At 40.2% G+C, this 18,585-nt stretch overlaps 3 protein-coding genes across 8 annotated transcripts in view; all 3 read left to right on the top strand.

Moving 5' to 3' along the window:
* Positions 1–3,118: 3,118 nt before the first annotated feature.
* The window catches only part of LOC307018692 (multidrug and toxin extrusion protein 1-like), a 28,713-nt gene continuing 13,246 nt past the window's right edge, over positions 3,119–18,585 (top strand). For 2 of the 3 annotated variants that reach the window (XM_079649049.1, XM_079649048.1), the window contains exons 1-5: positions 3,119–3,416; positions 3,721–3,822; positions 5,830–5,898; positions 6,012–6,160; positions 6,940–6,982. In XM_079649049.1, coding sequence (XP_079505175.1) covers positions 3,201–3,416; positions 3,721–3,822; positions 5,830–5,898; positions 6,012–6,160; positions 6,940–6,982 — 579 coding nt within the window. In that variant the 5' untranslated portion in view covers positions 3,119–3,200. The remainder of the gene's footprint in view (positions 3,417–3,720; positions 3,823–5,829; positions 5,899–6,011; positions 6,161–6,939; positions 6,983–18,585) is intronic. The other variant, XM_079649050.1, reaches the window with a different exon arrangement.
* On the top strand, positions 8,826–10,799 carry LOC307018697 (uncharacterized protein). The gene is made up of 4 exons (XM_079649056.1): positions 8,826–9,730; positions 9,913–10,114; positions 10,313–10,393; positions 10,662–10,799. The coding sequence occupies exons 1-4, from the start codon at positions 9,723–9,725 to the stop codon at positions 10,683–10,685; spliced, it is 315 nt and encodes a 104-aa protein (XP_079505182.1). The 5' UTR covers positions 8,826–9,722; the 3' UTR covers positions 10,686–10,799.
* Positions 10,766–17,943, top strand: LOC307018695 (uncharacterized protein; the record flags this gene model as incomplete). 4 transcript variants are annotated; one of them, XR_013802477.1, is made up of 11 exons in its annotated part: positions 10,766–10,942; positions 11,023–11,073; positions 11,163–11,216; positions 11,323–11,396; positions 11,508–11,579; positions 11,837–12,042; positions 12,226–12,322; positions 14,238–14,341; positions 14,500–14,644; positions 15,547–15,673; positions 17,295–17,943. XR_013802477.1 is itself a non-coding variant. In XM_079649053.1 (8 exons), the coding sequence occupies 8 exons, from the start codon at positions 10,766–10,768 to the stop codon at positions 12,464–12,466; spliced, it is 786 nt and encodes a 261-aa protein (XP_079505179.1). In that variant the 3' UTR covers positions 12,467–12,941. The 4 variants fall into 4 exon arrangements, 2 of the variants coding, with proteins under 2 accessions (XP_079505179.1, XP_079505180.1); XR_013802478.1 differs by having other exon boundaries at positions 15,492–15,673; XM_079649053.1 differs by lacking the exons at positions 14,238–14,341; positions 14,500–14,644; positions 15,547–15,673; positions 17,295–17,943 and adding an exon at positions 12,412–12,941.

Here is an 18,585-nt window from a genome sequence, read left to right as displayed (position 1 = left end):
CCTCCTCAGCTGTAATGTGTAAGCAGATGTATGTGTAATTCCTGAAATAGCATTGAGAAACTAAAGATGAACACCATTGAGTAAATCCATACTGTTACTCAGTTACAGTTACTTATTAACATTTACGTTGAGGATACCTGTAGATGCTGGTGAGTAAATGTTTAGGTTGCAGGGCTCTGTTAGAAGAACATTGATGTTCCTACATTTGGCTGGGTGACAAGAACATGCAGAGGCCGAAGTCAGTGGTCAAAGTTCAATCAGAGGCAGATAAGATCAGTTGTTAATGTGCGCACACACAAACATGAACAACACGACTGCCAGGTAAATAATTAATCGAAGCCTGCAGAGATTATGCCATCATGCCTCTTTGTCTCAGTGGTTCTCAACTGGTCAAGCCTCTGGAACCACTTTTTACTTGGTCAATACATCGCGACCCAACATTTTGAAGGACTCAAATCTATTCAACAAAAAAAAAACGTGCTGTAATATATACGCTTTTCAGCCTACAATATTAATACAAGTGAAGTACAGTGCATATATCGCTTATATCCCTTCACAGAACTTAACCTGTTAAGCCCCAAGGTCCCCGCCGGCGGGGACCCTGTTTCTTTTTCTTCAGGACACTGTGTCTCAGGGGATCTTAATATTTAAGAACCTATTATTGTGTTATACCAGATTAACGGAAATAATCTCAGCTAACTGACGATATAAACCATTTTTACCAAAACAAAACACAAGTCTCATAAGAAGCATCTAAATGACCCCTTAGCGAAAAATGCTAACGGACATTGGCACAGAACTCAAGATAAAAGTACCCTTATTACTTATCGTAGCTGCACATACAAGATCTCCGATTAAAGCTGAGGTTCCACAGATTATTTAGGTATATAGTATCATCACTGAGTGATCCGAACTTGCGACAGGGGAAGCAAAGACAGACATCACAACACGTACCTTTACGTAGCTTCTAGGGAGATCGTCTCACCGTAGCTGTTAATCTGATCAAAAGACGTGTTCAATGGCATTAAAACGAGAAAAAACGCAGCTGAATCGGTTAATCCATAGGTTGATAAAGTTCCTGGGCAATAATTGGAATTATTTATAATCCATAATTCCATTTTTATGTGAAAATCACAGAGCAAAAGTTAGCTGCTAATCGTAGCCACCAGAGTGGCTGCTGCTTCCGGTCTTGGCTATGCGGCAGTATAATACACACACATGACCAAATAAGGACTATGTGGGAGTTCCCCTCGATTCCATTGGCTCTGACGGTTAGAAAGAGATGTCACATGTCAAAATCCAGCAGGGGGAGCCAGAGATATGAAAAATCCACCCAAATGGCCCCAGAAGAGGTTTTTTTGTGCTAAATCTGTCTAAAAAAAAGGCAAATATCACTTTTTTGCATCAATCTTGATACAGGGTACTTATTATATGTTGTACTTTAGATTCCTAAAGCTTTTAGTCTACTAACCCATCATCCAAGGTTAGTTTTCACTATAAGTACAAAATATATTTTGGACGGACACTATAATTTACAGTTTTTTACCATGTTCGATCTGAATTTTCTTTAAAATAAAAAACATCTATATATTGAATCTGACTTTTCTACATCCAACTGACAGGTTTATCATTACTTTGAGAAAAAAGATTATTAATCTAACCCTTTTAGAAGGGAAGATATGGTCATTTGTTATGGGAAAGTCATTTTCGAGCCTGAAACCTGAAAAACAGGCTCAGGGTTTAACAGGTTGTATGCTTTTAAAAAAGGTTTAATGAAATGATGGAATCAAAGCTGAAATATATAAAAAGGCAAACATGCTGGAAACCCAACCACAGCAGGGGGGTCTGGGGGGATTCTCCACCAGGAGATTTTTAGAAATACTAACATAAACTATGCATTCTGGTACACTCTGAGAAGAAAATAAATACATTTATTACTACCCTACATATTAATAATATTTTATGCCATTGTTTGTTTTTCACTTTGTTCTGATAGTCTGTGTGACTTACTTTAAATTGTGGGTAAGGGTAGATAGCTCCCATTGTTCTGTGACCTGTCAATCATCAAACCGGGGGTCATATTTCATTATGTGTTCATTTGTATCTGAAGTTGTACCCATGGATGTATAAAGAAGAGTTCTACCGCAAAGTTATTCTCCGTGGGGACTTCCGGCAACAATCTTGATTCTGATTGGCCAGAAGACTCGAAAAAACATCAGCAAAGATATTTTATTGAGAAGATGATCACTACCCGACAGAAGTTTTCAAAACCATTTATGGTCTCCGGGTCCAACGCCGACTGCATGCGCAGCGTTAGAAAAAAATCGGGCCTTTAAAATAAAAGTTTGACTTTTTCCTCAACAAAATAATTGAATTTTTTTTTTTTCACTTTATTTTTCTTCACTCACACATCCGTTACCCACTCAAAACGGGTCCGCGACCCACTTTTGGGTCGCGACCCACCAGTTGAGAACCACTGGTCTAAAATATGCATACAGGCATTCCTCATCAGATTACTCCTAAACCAAATAAGACCACAAGGTCCAGCTTCACTAACTCCCTTACAAGTTACTTATTAACATTTACGTTGAGGATACCTGTAGATGCTGGCGAGTAAATGTTTTGGTTGCAAGGCTCTGTTAGGAGAACATTGATGTTCCTACATTTGGCTGGGTGACAAAAACATGCAGAGGCCCGAAGTCAGTGGTCAAAGTTCGATCAGAGGCAGATAAGATCAGTTCATGTGCGCACACACAAACATGAACAGCATGACCGCCAGGTAAATAATTAATCGAAGCCTGCAGAGATTATGCCATCATGCCTCTTTGTCTAAAATATGCATACAGGCATTCCTCATCAGATTATTCCTAAACCAAATAAGACCACCAGGTCCAGCTTCACTAACTCCCTTACAAGTCACAAGAAACATTCGTCAGCCCTGCGTTGACCATTGTATCCACAAATACAGACTTTTGATCTTTTCCACTCCCAGTTTTCTTTCTCTCCCCTTTTTTTAATCATTATTTTGTCCTCACTCCTCCTCCAAACCACATTATTCAATCAATAACAAGTGCATGTGTTGTACTCCTGAACCCAGATAGACCGCCTGCCCCTCTCCTTGCTTTCTCTTCCCCACTCCCTCCCTTTCCCTTAGCTTTACTCCCTCCTCTATCCCTTCTCTCTTCTTTTCCTGAGTTTGAATGGAGAAGCTGGGTTCCCCGGATCCTGCAGACCCTCCGCCGGGTGCAGGGCCCGTTGCTGGGGTTTCCGTTGGCAGGAGCTCAGGGGCCGAGGAAGACGAGGCAGACGAGGCAGCAGTCAGCTCCAAACTGTTTCGGTGTGCATGCGTGAGACGCTGGGTACCACTGGTCTACAGAGAAGAACTCTACCAAGTCTTACGGCTCACGGGCCCACTGGTGAGTAGGGGAAAGTTGAAGTGTTGTTTGTTGGGGGGGATTGGTATGTAATTCATAAAGTGCTACCACTGTTATACACTTAGTTCTTATATTCTCTGTGTGCAGAGTTACTGGTGAATGTTGCACAGTGAATATGCAGTACAGCATGCAATGATATATAATGGTGCTTAAACCTGACTGTGCTTTTTGATTTCCCAAAGCTGAGCACATATAAGCTGTCCAGTTACTGTTAGAGCATATACTTCCTCAGTGTTCAGTCATTGATGGCCTGAAATGAGTGAAATCTTTCTGATTGTTTCTGCAGGTGCTGTCTCGGATTCTGAACTTCCTCCTGCCGTTTTTTAACACCATATTCTGTGGTCACATTGGCAATGCAGAACTGGCAGGATACGCACTGGCCTCAGCGGTACCCTTTTTGTTTTTGTTCAACAGTTTTTATTGAGATTTCAAAATCAGAAGAAATATACATTCAATAGCATTGGATCCCACACAATCCCACCCACCCGACCCCTTAATTCCAGATCTTCACAAGGAAGATTGTCCATTGAGGTTTTGTCCAACCAAGGATATATGAAAAAATGCCAGTACATACAATATAATAAAATGTACAAGGATAACAAAGCACATCAGTGGGAAATAGTCAAAATAAAAATGTAAAAACAGATAAGTACAATAACCAAGAACCAATTAATTAATAAAATAAAGAAAGAAATAAAGAAAATAAAATAAAAGAAGAAAAAAGGGAGGGGGTGGAGGGGGTCCTGCTGCTGCCACAAACTATTTCTCTAGTCATCCTGGTTTAGGGGGATCTGTAAACTATCGTAATAATTTAGGAAGGGGGTCCAAATCTTTGTAAACTTCTGCACAGAGCCTTTTAGAGTGTACCGGATTTTCTCAAGTTAAAGGAAGTGCATAGTGTCTCTTATCCATCTAGTAAAATTGGGAGGTGCTTGATCCTTCCAGGACAGGAGAATTAGGCGCCTGGCAATCAAGGAGATAAATGCTATGACTGCCTGAGTTTGACCTTTACCCTTTTAAACTCTTTGTACACTATGATTATAAATGATGCAACTAGAGTAGTACAACTACAAGTCTACTGCGTCCACTGAAAATGTCCATACTCCCAATTAGAACATCTTTAGAATTATATCTGTTTGGTGTCATGATACTCGTTTGTACCTCATGCGTAGCTTTATAGACCAACTGGCAGAGACTTGGCAATACTGAATGCCTGAAAGTACAGAGACACTTAACATGTAAAAGAGCTGTTGTGCAATCAACTGCACAGCTGTGTCGCTCTCACCAACGCTTGTAACCGTTGTATTTGTCACAATTTGTATGAATAGAAAAAGGTAGCTGCATAGCACTGCAGAAAGATAACATTCTTATCCTGACTCAGATTGGTTGCTCCATCTGGCAGAAACAGCCGTCAACGAACAAAACACCAGCCTAACACATCAGTTTCTCAAATCCTTCACTGGTAGCCAGTTGAGATCTAGTTATTCTTAATGAGGTCCACAGCAGATGATTCACAAAATGTTTGAACTCATTAAACCTTTCAGTGACACATCGAGAAGAAACCATTCAACAGCCGCAATCAACTGACTCACTGTTTGGTGAATGAGATCATTTCTGCTTCCTCTGACACAACTCCGTATTCGTCCCATTTCCAGACTTTTACAAAGTCGTGGGAGCTTCCATGCCCCTCCACCCTGTAGTGGTAGGGAGGTGTGCACGTTAATGCAAGCCCTATACTCAAGCTTTTTAAGTCCTTTCTAAATTGTTTGCAAACAGTCGCTAACTTACACATCCTGCAGACAAAGAACAGGAAGAACATTTAGACCAAAAAGACACACAAAACAAAATCCCACATGATCGATCAGCTCAGTTCGTTTTGGACATCCTGGCCTGCGAAAATATCTGTCTCTCTTTTGCTTGCTAGATATTGAGCTCCTTCACCCAACATCAACATTGGCTGTCTGGCGTTGGGCAAATAGGATACATTTGTGTTGTGAGAGTGTTGTCTGTTGGGGTTAGCATCAGTTGACACTGAATTAGGCCAACAGCAAACAAAAGCAATGCACTCAAATTGGCTTTGGCTTGCAGCAAGCTGCAGACTGGGGGTTGATTCTCAGTTTGACTGGGTTTATGAACCCTTTCCCCTAACAGGTGAAAACTCACTGGAATCAGTTATTGAATACTTAAAATATTAAATCTGTTAAGATTTCACATAATCTCAGGGTTGCAGGGTTTCCACACATAGATGATCTATTATCTATGGAGTTCTGCTGCAAGAAGACCACACGCTCATGTTCAAAAAACAGTTTTTCCACCTGGATTTTGAATCATTTTCTGTCTTATATACCGCTTTTTTCCCTTCTGATGCACTTGTTCTTGATTGTCCTCCTCTCAGACCATTGACATCACTACGGTTGGAACAAGCCATGGCCTCGCCCTTGCAAGTGACACACTCATTTCTCAGGTGAGCAAACCACATTATCTAATTGTTCTATTGTTTTATTATGTGTTATCAACAGAAAGTCAATATGCAATCAGACTCATTTTTTAAATTAGTTTTCCTCTCTGTTTTTGCAGACATACGGCAGTAAAAACTTCAAGCGTGTGGGAGTAATTCTCCAGAGGAGTACATTGATCCTGCTGCTGTTCACTCTGCCCTGCTGGGCTCTCCTCATCAACTCTCACAACTTGCTGATCATCTTGCACCAAGAGGAACAGGTGGCAAAGTAAATTCACAGTTTATGAAAGTTAATGATACAAGTTTGATGTGAACAAAATAGGGATGCTGCCATGGTTCTTACTGTTATCTTCAGTGTTACTCACAGGTTAGTGTGTACAGGAGTGCTTACATTAATTCCGTTTATGTACATGCTTTTAGGTGTTGCATATGTGTGAATTGTAGAAACCTGGATATGGCATCCCACCGAACTGCAGTATTGTACGAGTCCTGTCCTTTTATCAATTTTATTTTAAGGAAGTTAAAGGTGGGGTAGGTCATTCACTGCAGAAACACGTTTTGTTATATTCCATGGAATGCTCTTAATATCCTGATAGCAATGAATACATTAAATGCTTTGACGATAAATACATTAAAAAAAATTAATCTGTGGAAGCCGTGGTACTGTAAAAAGCATGACCAATCATCTGAGCCGGCCCGGCTAAAATAACTGGATGGCCTACCTGCCTGTCAGCCTTCCATCTGTGCACAAACTTATCTCGTGCCCTCATTGGTCATGTGCACGTTCGTGTGTGTTGGAGGAGGGGCTCTGTGAGGAAGTCTGAAGGAAGGGGCAGATTTTTTTCGGTTTTGTACTTTCAAATTCTAGCGCACTCAAGCTGGTTTCTCCATTCTTACCTATCGTAACTTTAAGCAATTTAATGTGAACAAACAGATCGTTTTGACATTGCATATAAAGACATGTAAAAATTGGGACATGTTAAATTACTGTTTATGTTTTTGCTCTACTACTTTAGATGAATATTACTCTGTTTGCCTCCTTTTCAGAATCGCCCAGATCTACGCGATGGCATATCTACCAGCTGTTCCAGTGAGTGCAATGAAAAAAAAAAAGATAGGCCCAACATTTTGTACAGCCTTATTTAGTACGTTTTATTATATAGAATATACTGCAGTGACCTGAGCTACAGAATTAGGACACATTATAGACTATGTATTAAAAAAACAAACAAGAAATGTCTACCAAGTTTAAGTGCGAAAAAAAAGCAAGCATGGCTATGGAACGAGAAAGAGATTGGATCGGCAACCCCTGGCACGCGTGCACACCGTAACCAGTGGCACACTAGGAATAAGTGGAATAAGTGTGCAAAATATTTAAATTGTATTTTCGGATCCTGATCGAGACCGCCGCCAGAGCGCGTCTCCCCGTTACCTGCAGAAGGAAGCCATGCACGCAACGCAGCCCCGCTTTCTTTAACTCCAGGGCCCTCTCTCAGGTCGGTTAAATGAAATCCTTGCTTCCCTCACTTGCGTTGTTTCCCTGTGTTTAGTCCCTCCCTCCAGGGAAGCATGGAGGGACGCAAGGAAACCACGAGAAGCAGGGAAATTAGTTTTAAGAGCAATGGGACGTCCTTTTCTCCGGAGCGTCACGTGAAGCGACGTCCGTTTGTGATGACGCCGCACAGCTGTTCGTCTGACAGCAGCTCTGTCCCCGTTATTTTCACAAACACCCCTGCCACACATTTACTGACACAAACATTTGTATCATCTGTTGTAGACCCCAATAAATAAAATCAAATAAGAACTCATTCTCAAAAAAGATAAACGCCATTCTTAAAATGTATAAACGAACAATAGTTTGATTAATATTGATTAGAGTGCACAATAGAAATACAATTATTCAGAGAAGAAAAAAAAATATATTTTATATCAAAACCCAGTTAGATTAACATTCATTGGATTGCACACTTTGTTTGTGTGGATATGTAGCACATTAACATTTTAATAGCACTTAATGACTGACTGAATGGAAATGACAGTAAATGAAAATATAAAACGAAAAAAGCGATCATGAAAATGTTTCCAATAAATGAATAATTTTTTTTTTTACCACTTTGGTGTTCAGATATATCACATATTTGTAACTAAATGATACATGAATTAAAACAAAACACAGTTTAAACTGAGGAGTGACTCTCGTGAGTTTCATTTATTTTCTTCACTCCGCTGGGGTACTGCTCTCGTGTCAAGAACAAGAAGCATGAGATCAGTGCATGCACTGCATCGTCCAATCAGTGAGCGATACATATGGCGGCAAATCTCTGTCATAAATCGCGAGGGCATATGAGATCCACGCGAGCACAAGTCAAGCAGCCGTGGACATATATTATTTTCGCGAGCACTAAAACGGCACTCGCGCGAGAGCAATATTGAAGCCTGCAGGGGAGAAACATGCCTTGAGCATGTGCAGCATCTACATGAGCTCTCCTTGGTCTCCTGCGCTCTCGCGAGCAATTCCTGCTCTTCTGCTCGTGAAACTCTGGCCTGCTCTCGCGCGCGGAGAAATGTTAGGAAGTGGGCTTACCGTGTCCCAGTAACACCAAATCTAATTGGTTACACCTCTCCTCTTTTATGATTGGCCGTTTTCAAATGAAGAGGGATATCGGAGCGGGAAAGCCCCGCAGAAGAAGAATGGCTGACGACAAGGAGGTACGTGCAAAAACCGGTACTTTTAGCTATGCATATAGAAAACAATGGTTTAACATAACTATCATTTTATCTGCTTGACGGGCATTTAAGATATTTACATTGCATTATTTACAAGCCACGGTATAAGAAGAAACTGACACAGCTGTCTGCCCGCAATAATAAAAGTTAGCTAAAGTTAACTGTTAGCAGATCTGGATAAACAAGACGACATGTCTTTGCACTGTGATTGTGACAATCAATTTGACTATTTCTTGTTTGTGTCTGTTTTAGATAGATAGATAGATAGATACTTTATTTGTCATTGTAACAATTACAGCGAAATTACATCGACTCAAAGTCAAAGTGCCAGTGCGCAACAACAAGACAATAATTTAAAAACAGCAAGACAGTATAGACAGTATAGTAAGACATGATCCATTTACACTTGAAGTGTTATTTGTCTAAAGTGTTTATGTGCATTGTCCCTATTGAAATAAATGATTAAATGAAAAATGCTATCTATTTTAACAGATAGAGTTACAAAATGCTGCCAGGCGTGTCGTTGAGTTGCTGAGAAGTGCCTTGGCTGAACCAACTTCTCAAAATCGTAAGTAAAACTAGGGGGAGATCACTTGTCTTCACAGATTCATCTAATGGTCAGTCGTTTACAAAAAATTACAGCTGCAGTCTTGGCCGGAGGAAGCACGCCGAGGTGTTTCAGTGACAGTTTTACCAACCTATATTAAAACCAGAGTGAAAAACTGAATTTCCCCATGGGGGATAATTAAAGGTTCATCTTCTTCTTGTTCTTCTTCTATTTATTTTCAGGGCTTGTGACTATCTGGGTAATGTTTAATTAATGAAGCCTTTATATATTCTAACTACTTTACGTATTTAGTACTCAGTTTATTTAGATTCTAGGGAATCATAGACATCTTTAAATTGTGTTCACAGATGAAGTACAGGTTCAGGGAGAGCAGGTGGAGGTGGGCAACAGACAGTCTACTATACAGGGACAGCAGCAGTCTGCTCTTGGCAACAGGCAGCAGGCTGGGACAAGGCAGCGTCAGGCAGCCCAGGGGCAGAAGCAACAAAGGACCCCTGGCTTTCCTTCTACAGCAGGAAATACAGTGGACCAAAATATGGCCAGGTTTGGATCCGTTAGGAAATAAAGATAGTTCTGAACTGAATTGCCATTGTAATAACTCGGCAATTGGCTATAATTCAGCGTATTTTTTCATAGAAATTAACGCTCTTCAGATTGTTTAGAATGAATATATTGTATAACAGCTTCTTAAATGCCTCTCTTACACATTGTTTTCAACTCCTCAGGGCTTTCCCCGGCCTATTCAAATCGGGTAAAAGTTATACCCCATCTCCCAAAAGAAGGGCTGTTAGGTCAACCCCAATCCAGTTCTTTCTGCTCAATAAGAGCACAGAAAGAACACCAAAGTCATCGGATGAAATGGTCCTTCTCCAGGCTGGACTTGGCAGGAGGACTCTCAATATCCCCGAAAATGCTGACCACTCCCAGGTAAGATAGAAAAAATAATAAGGGGAGGAGTCAAGATAATATAAGAAGCACTTTATTGATCCCAATTTGGGGAAATTTTTTATGTATTACTGTAGTTTCCCAATCCACTGAAGTACTACTGGTCACAAATCAGCTTCAACAGTGGTGACATGTGTGGAGGGTTATAGTTCTAACTGCACACTTGTTTTGCTCTTCCAGCATAGATATCCTATATACTTATGGAAAAATATTCCAAAATGGTACCATTGGAAGGGGCCTGGATGCTACATAAAGCTGCTGGTAAGATACAATCTCCCTTATTAAATTCAACTGTGGTCTAGTATTTCTGCAGTTAAATCCTATTTATACCCTCTATCTTCTCCTACAATAGCTGCTCTTATAATAGCTCATTAATGCCCTTGATGGTTAGCATATTTACCTACCCTCTTGTTTTTAGCAATCCATGAGAAAGCCTAACACTGCAAGTGTGCATCTTGTTAAAATCAACTGCCTCCCCTAGGACATTCTGTGCATTAAATAACATCAACTTGTTTGTATTCCCACATAGGAGGATCAGGTCAGCGGAAATTAAGTGTTTTGGCACCTGAGGCAGAGGGTTACACGGGGGCCTACCTTGCCAAAGCTTTAGGTGGAAAAGGCTGTCTCTATATAATGCCCATCCAGGACACTTTGGACACCTCCCCCTTGCCCTACTCATCGAAGGAGTTCGAAAATATGCCAAAAGCCAGATGTGCCACGTGTCATCTAAGCATGCCTGTCCAGCTGTTGGCTTTACATGCACAAGAGTGTGAACCAAGCAGCTGTTCTGACCGCATGGATCTGGAACCGGTAATGTTATTCCACAAATAGCTATGCAGGATCATTGTCATCCTGAATCGACAGCTTTTTTAACTGGTTACGATTTTCAGGATCTGGACCCAGATTTAGATGAGTCTCCAGCTACAAGCAATCCTGGGAATGTAAGCTCACTAATATTGTAGGTGTTTGTTTCTAAACAATTTTCATTGTATGTGTCATTAATTGGCAGTCTTTCTACATTTTATTATAGTCTTCTCCAAGTGTGCTCCCGTGTAGGACCTCCTGTTCTAAAATCGATATTAAGGTAAAATCAGGGCATTATTTATCAATTACATTATTGCAGATGATGAAGGTTTCTGCGTCTCAGTAATTCACTTGAATATTTGCTCTGCTTTTCTGTGTTTTTAAAGGTGGCCTGTCCATTGTGCTCAGAGTTATTTCCTGAGTATTTGGTTGAAATACATGCCAGCACTTGTAGAGAAAGGTTTTTTTTTCTCCTATTATGCACATTCTTTATATAATTTTTTCTTGCAGTGTTAGATATTGTAAACCATGATTAAGGTATGCCCCATTGAAATATTTTTTCCCTCATCAGTACATTGCAGTCGACACAAATTATCGATTTGGAAGAACATGCCAGTGAAGAACTGACAGGGCGAGAGAAAAGGTAATATGCTTCAAATGTACCTGTAATTGCTTATTTTAAACAAAAACGTCCTGCAGTTATTGTGTTCACTATTTGTGTTAATTGTACTGTTCATCAGTTGCCCTGCATTGTTATTGTTATGCCTTGAATATCATTTAAAAGACGCCACTTTACATCAGTCAGGGGTCGTCAGTTTACTCAATGATACAAAAGGGGTCTCTTAAGGGAAAACGTTTTGGATCCAGTTGTCTAATCAACTTCTAATTGTTTCCTTCAAGTCTTGCTGAAGCCATCGAAACACTTAGTGGACGAGTGGACACAACAACACTCTTTAATGTTAGTGTCACTAGGGAGGACATGTTTGAAAGGGGTTTAGGGCAGTGGAGACGTCAGAAGAGGTCTTCTCCCAAAAACCCTCTCCGAGTGTCTTTCATTGGAGAGTCTGGAATTGACCATGGGGCTCTCAGGAAAGAATTCTTAACAGGTATATGTTTACTTCCTTATAATAAATGAAAATATTCCTCAGTGTGTGGCGGTTCTCTGGTTGCATGCAATTTCTGTGCTTGCACAGGTTAAGGGCTTTGCATGATGCATGCTGTACTTTAACATATACAGTGGTCTAATTGAGATTATCAATGTATTGATCCACTTTTCCTTTCAATTATAGAAATGATGGCAGGTGTTGAAAGGAAGTTTTTTCAGGGAGGGAGTACAGGGAAAACCCCCAAGTACTCAATTACTGACTACCACAAAGAGCATTTCAAGTATGTAGAATTGTGTTCTGCAATGTCTTTTCGATGTTTATTTCATTTATTAATAATGTCTATGCATTGATTAAACTTTGTTAATGCAGGACAGCTGGAGAGATTATGGCAGTCAGTATAGTCAGTGTGAGAAAAAGTTTTTAGAGAGTACTTGTCCATGGACAAGTGAGTTTGGCAATTTACTTGTCCGAATACATTTTTCACTTGTCCAGAATGGACAAAAATTGGGGCCACTGGAATCTTCTTCTTCGCCATCGTATTTTACATTTTCACACATAGGGTTGGGTATCGTTTGGATTCGAACGATTCCGGTTCTGCTTTTCGATTCTGGTTATTTTCGGTTCTTTGAGAGGGTAAAAATAAGTCCCATGATAAAGTGGGAGAAAAATATATTTATGAAAACATTAAGTCAAATCTGTATTCCTATTTACAAATCACTTCATACTGTTTAATTTCTTATGGTTATTGAATACAATTATATAAAAATAATCTCTTCATTATTTAGTTAGTTCTAAGTGGTGCAGTTTGAGAATGTACAATTGGCCCAGTCTCCTCTGATGTTACACTGCAACCTGCCTGATACCTGCCTATGTAGAAAAGCGCTAGGCCTTAAATATAATGATAATAGGCTAATAATAATAGCTTATAATAATAAGTAATAATTAATTATTAGGCTACTTATTAGTAGCCTAATAATAAGGCCTAGCGCTTTTCTACAACTCAAAGACGCTTGCACGCTTACACATGTCTTTACGCATGTGTATTACATGCTGCAGCTGCCCAGCTGCTCACTGTTTGTAAAAGTAAATAAATAGTATTTTCATTTCAATAATGTACTTTCTATACCCTGCTTCATAAACAATACTGACATCCCTGTGCTCCTCCGAGTCTGGGGGTCCGGGGATGTGAGGACAGCGCGAGGACACAGGGAGGCTGCTTCACTTCATAAAGGAAATGGCGGTCAATATTAACAACACAGGAGCTAAAACGCTTAATAACCTTCATTACGTATTAGAGAAAGAACATAAGAAAGTTTGAAAAAGATGAGGCTGTTAAACGGGCAGCGGATCCGCTGTGTGTAGAAAGAGAGAGAGACGCTGAGCTGCACCATGCAGCGAACAGCTGATCCGGAGAATAAAGAGAGAGAGAGCTGTGGTCCGCGGGGCTCGGCCTCGCCTCCTGTCCCCACAACTCTTATTAATCCCGGTACCGGACAATTGTTATTTGTTCCTACTCGGAACAGAGTTTTGCTTCCCAACCCTGCCACTGTGCTACACTTCCAGCGCTGCCCCGCCCCGCCCTAACTGTACAGAAAGCGGCGAGATGCATTCCCTTAGGAATCGACAAGCAGAACCGAAACTAACATTTCTAAACAAACAATGGCGGACACTGACAATTTGCGAATGAGTTCTGCCTTCTGTAAACTGAATTTATCAATAAATCAGGGCGAAAAACGTCACTTGTCCGCCGGACAAGTCAATTGAAATATCTACTTGTCCGATATTGTAAATAACACGTCCCGGACGGTGGGACGTGTACTTTTTCGCACACTGTATAGTACAAGGTGGTCCTCCACCTAACTTTTTCAGAGAGTGGTGCTATGGATACATATCCACTGGGGAGATTCATAGAGATTCCATTTCCAAGGAAGATGTTACTGATCCAGAGCTCAGCCAGCTTATGGAAGAGGTCATATTTGTCTTCTCCTCAGATATTAAGCGTCTTTGGGTCTAGAAAAGCGCTATATAAATCCCATTTATTATTATTATTATTATTATACTCCTTCATATAACATGACGTTTGTTTTAGTATGGTTGACACACACACCTCTTTGTAGTGTAATTTTTTTTTAATTCTTAAAATAAGCTAAGGCTCCCATGACTTACTGTGTGATACTGTTTTTCAAATTGCAAAGGTTGAGATAGCTGAACCTGAAGCTATGTACGACCTTCTGGATCGGATAACAGCATGCGGGTACAGTGGTCTTGCAACGTGGGAGAGGAAGGAAGACATAATAAAGTATGTACATATGCTAAGTGATTTAACCCATAACAACCCATGTTTGAAACCAATCAATTATTCCTTTACACTCATACTTCATATTGAGTGTGCAGTCACTCTTTCCCTTTTTTATGTATGATTTTATATTATTGCTGTTATCTGTTACTGAATTATAGGGCAATTATCTTGCACTCATCGGTCCGCACTCTACCAATGCTGCAGCAGATATGCTCAGGCATGAAGCTGTATGGCTTGTGTGAGATGATAGTACAACAACCACAGCATTTCAGGGATCTGTTCGTCGCTGGCCTTCATGAAAAGGTCAGTATTATGTCTCTAGCTGATTTTACCACTGAATTTCAAACCTTAACCCTTTAACAGCCAGCGCCACCATTTGGTAGAGCAAATTTTGTGTCTTGATATCCCGTTGAAAAAATGTTTTAAAAGTTTAACTACCTGATTCAGCCATCTCTACTATTTGGTTGACATGTTATGCACAAAACAACCTCTAGATGTCACTGTGGTTAGAACAGAAAGCCATTCAGCTTTCCACTGAGAAAGTTGGCATGCTAAAAAATCACTGCTGAAGAAATCACTCTTTTTGGTCAACTGTTGTAAGGTAACCATATCATTTTTGACATATTTTAATGTCAGAGCACTGACTGAACATAATTAGATAACTTGATGCACAAAAAAAGTTTTTAACAAACTAAACTAGCAATATAACTTTTTCAGAGTTTCAGAGATGTTTTCCAATACAATATGGTAAATAGATAGATTCATGGTAATATTACTACATCTTATATTACATTATTACTACATCTATACTGCCTTATGAGTCTCAGAGTGAAAGAGTGATAATAATTTATATAGCAGCTTTCATGCATGGCATACAGCCCAAAGTTGCACACAGATGAGCAAGTTAGGCCAACACAGGATATAGACATTTGCTGTTAGGCCAGTGGTTTCCTGTTAGGGCAATTCAGCATCTACAGTAAGATGAGCACGTTTTTTTTTTGTATTAAAAACACTTAACATTACTTTTTATATCAATATCAATATTGATACCTTTTTTTTTTTTTAAATGTGCTATGTGTGTCCCATTTGATAAAAAAAATGCAAACAAATAATTTTTCCATAGTTTTTTTTCTTGGTCTGGCAATTAAAGGGTTAAGCTCATCCAACTTTGAGCATACATCATTTTGTTTTTTCATCTCTCCAAGCCGGATGCTGAATTCCTGATGGGAGCCATATTTCCAGTCTTCAGCGAGCTGGGCTCGCTGCGACGCCAGAGTGAATCGAAGATTGTTAACTTTTTACAAGACTTCATCTAACACATTGAAGAAGAAGGTGATACTACTGCCCTGACATTTTATAAACGTATTTGTTCTTGAATTTTACCCCCGATTACGACAGGCAACTCAATGACAGCTTTGCATACCCTTTTTATTCATGTTTCAGTGATGCAAATTAGTCGCTTTTCGGCGCCTCCCGCTTTTTTAACGCTGATTTGGGTGACTTGTGTAATTCGCGGAGAACCGAAGAGTTTTCGTTTTGGGGGTGGGGGGGGTCCGTCCGTCCTTCAGTCCGACTAACGGACAACTTTTCACTTCAAAAAAGAAGAAGAAATCTAGCCCGCTAAACAATTAATCAAGCGAGTGCCTGTTTTTCCTGGCCAAGGGCAGGTTCCTTGAACACAACACGATCGTAACGTGTCTTCACGTGGTATACGTCTCGTCGGAAAGGAGTGTAGACTAGAGTGCTGACGGAGAGCACCGGAACAACGCTCCAGCTCTTCAAATATTGCAGTACCCATAAGGAGCCGTACACACCGCAGTGTTTGCGTGGCTTTCTTTAGTTGTAAGCACAGTGGCGATCTGTTGTTATTAGCATCTGGTTAGCTAGCTATGCTAACGAATTTAAAGAGCTTTTCTACAACCAGGTGGAAGAGAGCTCTCTCCTGAGAGGCTCAAATAACCTCAGCTCAGTGAGGTTAGGCACACCTTGATATGATCATTATAATTATTAATGAGACATTAGAGTCTAAATGAAAAACAGGTATAAAATGCAATATGACAGTAACAAAAAAGTTGTTAAAAATAACAAGAATAGAGTTTAAAAGGGGAGTGATTTGTAAAATATCCCCCAAAAAAAATCTGCTTACAGTTCTGTTTCAAATGGGTGTTGAGATGTATCCATAGATCTCTTCATGTTGCTCTCAAAGTGCACCAGATTGATGCTTTTAACTTCAATATTTAAAAAAAAATCTTCCCGAGACCCCACTAGAGGAGGTTAGGTCCCCCCCACTTAAATCATGTTCACATGGATAGGATACTAAATACATTTGCACACATCTTGTGTCCATATCTTTCTGCCACAACCATGCACGTGCGTGCGTGCATGCGCGAGTCATGGCAAGATATCTGGATTAAGAGGTTGCTTTTTCTTTGCACAGCATGAAAGAAAGGCCAAATTAATGGGCTGTGATTTTTGTTTTTTTAAGCAGTTCAATAATTTGTACGGCCCTCGGAGGATGTTGTAAAAATTGAAAGGAAAAAGGTTCCCCACCCCTGCTGTAAATAATAATAAAAACCCTTGATTTATAACTTAACATCTCTGTCTCCTATTGATCTGAGTATATTATAAAGAATAGCCAGTTAATTGAAGCATTATAGCGCAGGCCTTTGTCAGATGGTATATTACGCTGTTTTTTTTCTGCTTCGAATAGTTCTCTCTTTTTTCACCATACGTGTGTTTGCATCCCTGATGTTTACATGTCTCAGTTTAAACACAACTTTGCATCATGATGGTTGCGATGAAACAATGACAAGTAAAGCAGGACTGGCTAATGAGGTTTTTCTTCTTCAAAATATCCACATAAAAAAACTATTTAAAAACAATAGCCATATTTATTGACATTGCTTAGGTGAATATATGCATTTCTTTGTATTCATTTTCAACTTGTTTTTAGAGGAAGAAAAGAGCTTCGTGGTTGAAGAGAGGGGGACCCCTGTGAAGATAACAGAGAGTGATGAAAGAGACTCAAGAGAGACAGAGTCTACAGGTGAAGCGGCAAAAGATGAAGAGGAGATGAAGGAAAAACCCAAGATCACTGTTGGTTGCTTCCTTCAATGGCTTACGGGGCAGGCACACGTCCCCATCACCTCAACAGAGAGAGAGATGTTTAAAATCTTAATTGAGTTCGACCATGATTGCAGCGTGCGCTATGGTACACACACGGTATGCTTTCCCGTAGTGAATGCATGCTCCAACTCCATTACCTTTCCGACAAGGCACCTCGGCTCATATCCGGAGTTCCTGAGCATCATAACACAGGCTGTTATGAGTAGCAGGGAGTTTAGCCGCTCATAAGAGTCATAGAATCGATGTTTTCTGGATTAGGGTTAGACAGTCTTTATTGCACTTTATCTGACAAGGTTTTCATTTGTTTTCATTTGTTCAAGATGAGAATACAGTCAAACTTTCAAGTGACATACTGTTCTAGTCAAAATGTTTTGGAAACAAATGGTGAAGTTGGGGAACCATTATAGTTTTGAGCTGTATTTTGTGTCGATTGTTTCAATTTAATTGAATAAAAACCCAGTCACCCGTTGTGCCAAGTAACTTTACTCTTTCATGAAATCGGCATCATGACTTATTTTACTCTTGGTACTTAAAGTCCTTATCTTGCGTAATTTACTGTAGCTGAAAGATCATAGAACTGTTTCAAAATGCATTAACTTGTTGGGTCTTATTCCAGTAACACGTGATATAGATCGAATATCGTTTCCTATTTGCTGTAAATCACTTGTTAATATCGGGAAAATGGGTCAAATTCAGAGGTATCCAGAAAAGTCTGGATTCAAACTTGCCGCTGCTTGGTGCTGTGTCGTGACGTCACGTGTGGTTCCGCGAATCCTGGTGAGTTCAGCCCGTCCCAGCATCACACAGTGTAGCATTGCTGGTATAGCCGCATGTCAACTTTGTGTATCAGTGTTTATCTCCGAGTTTGTCTTGTTTTTTCCGGATCATGGTGAAGAGGTGTGTCGTTGGCGGGTGTAGCAACACCAATCGGGATCTGTGTTGCCGACTCGAGCTGGTGCTGGCGAGGGCGGAGTGACTTCCATGTTTTCAGCTGAGGCCGGTGGTGCACATTCGCGTTTTGCTGGCTCGAACCTATACGGTTCTAGGCCTCTTATTTCTGGTGTAAAAGGCGGCAGAGATCGTTCAGATTCATCGTCACTGCTCGCATCGTCCACACC

The sequence above is a fragment of the Notothenia rossii genome (genome assembly GCF_949606895.1).
Source record: "Notothenia rossii genome assembly, chromosome: 9".
Taxonomy (NCBI): Eukaryota; Metazoa; Chordata; class Actinopteri; order Perciformes; family Nototheniidae; genus Notothenia; species Notothenia rossii.
The sequence above is the reverse complement of the archived record's forward strand: the minus strand, read 5'-3'. Positions and strand labels throughout refer to the sequence as shown.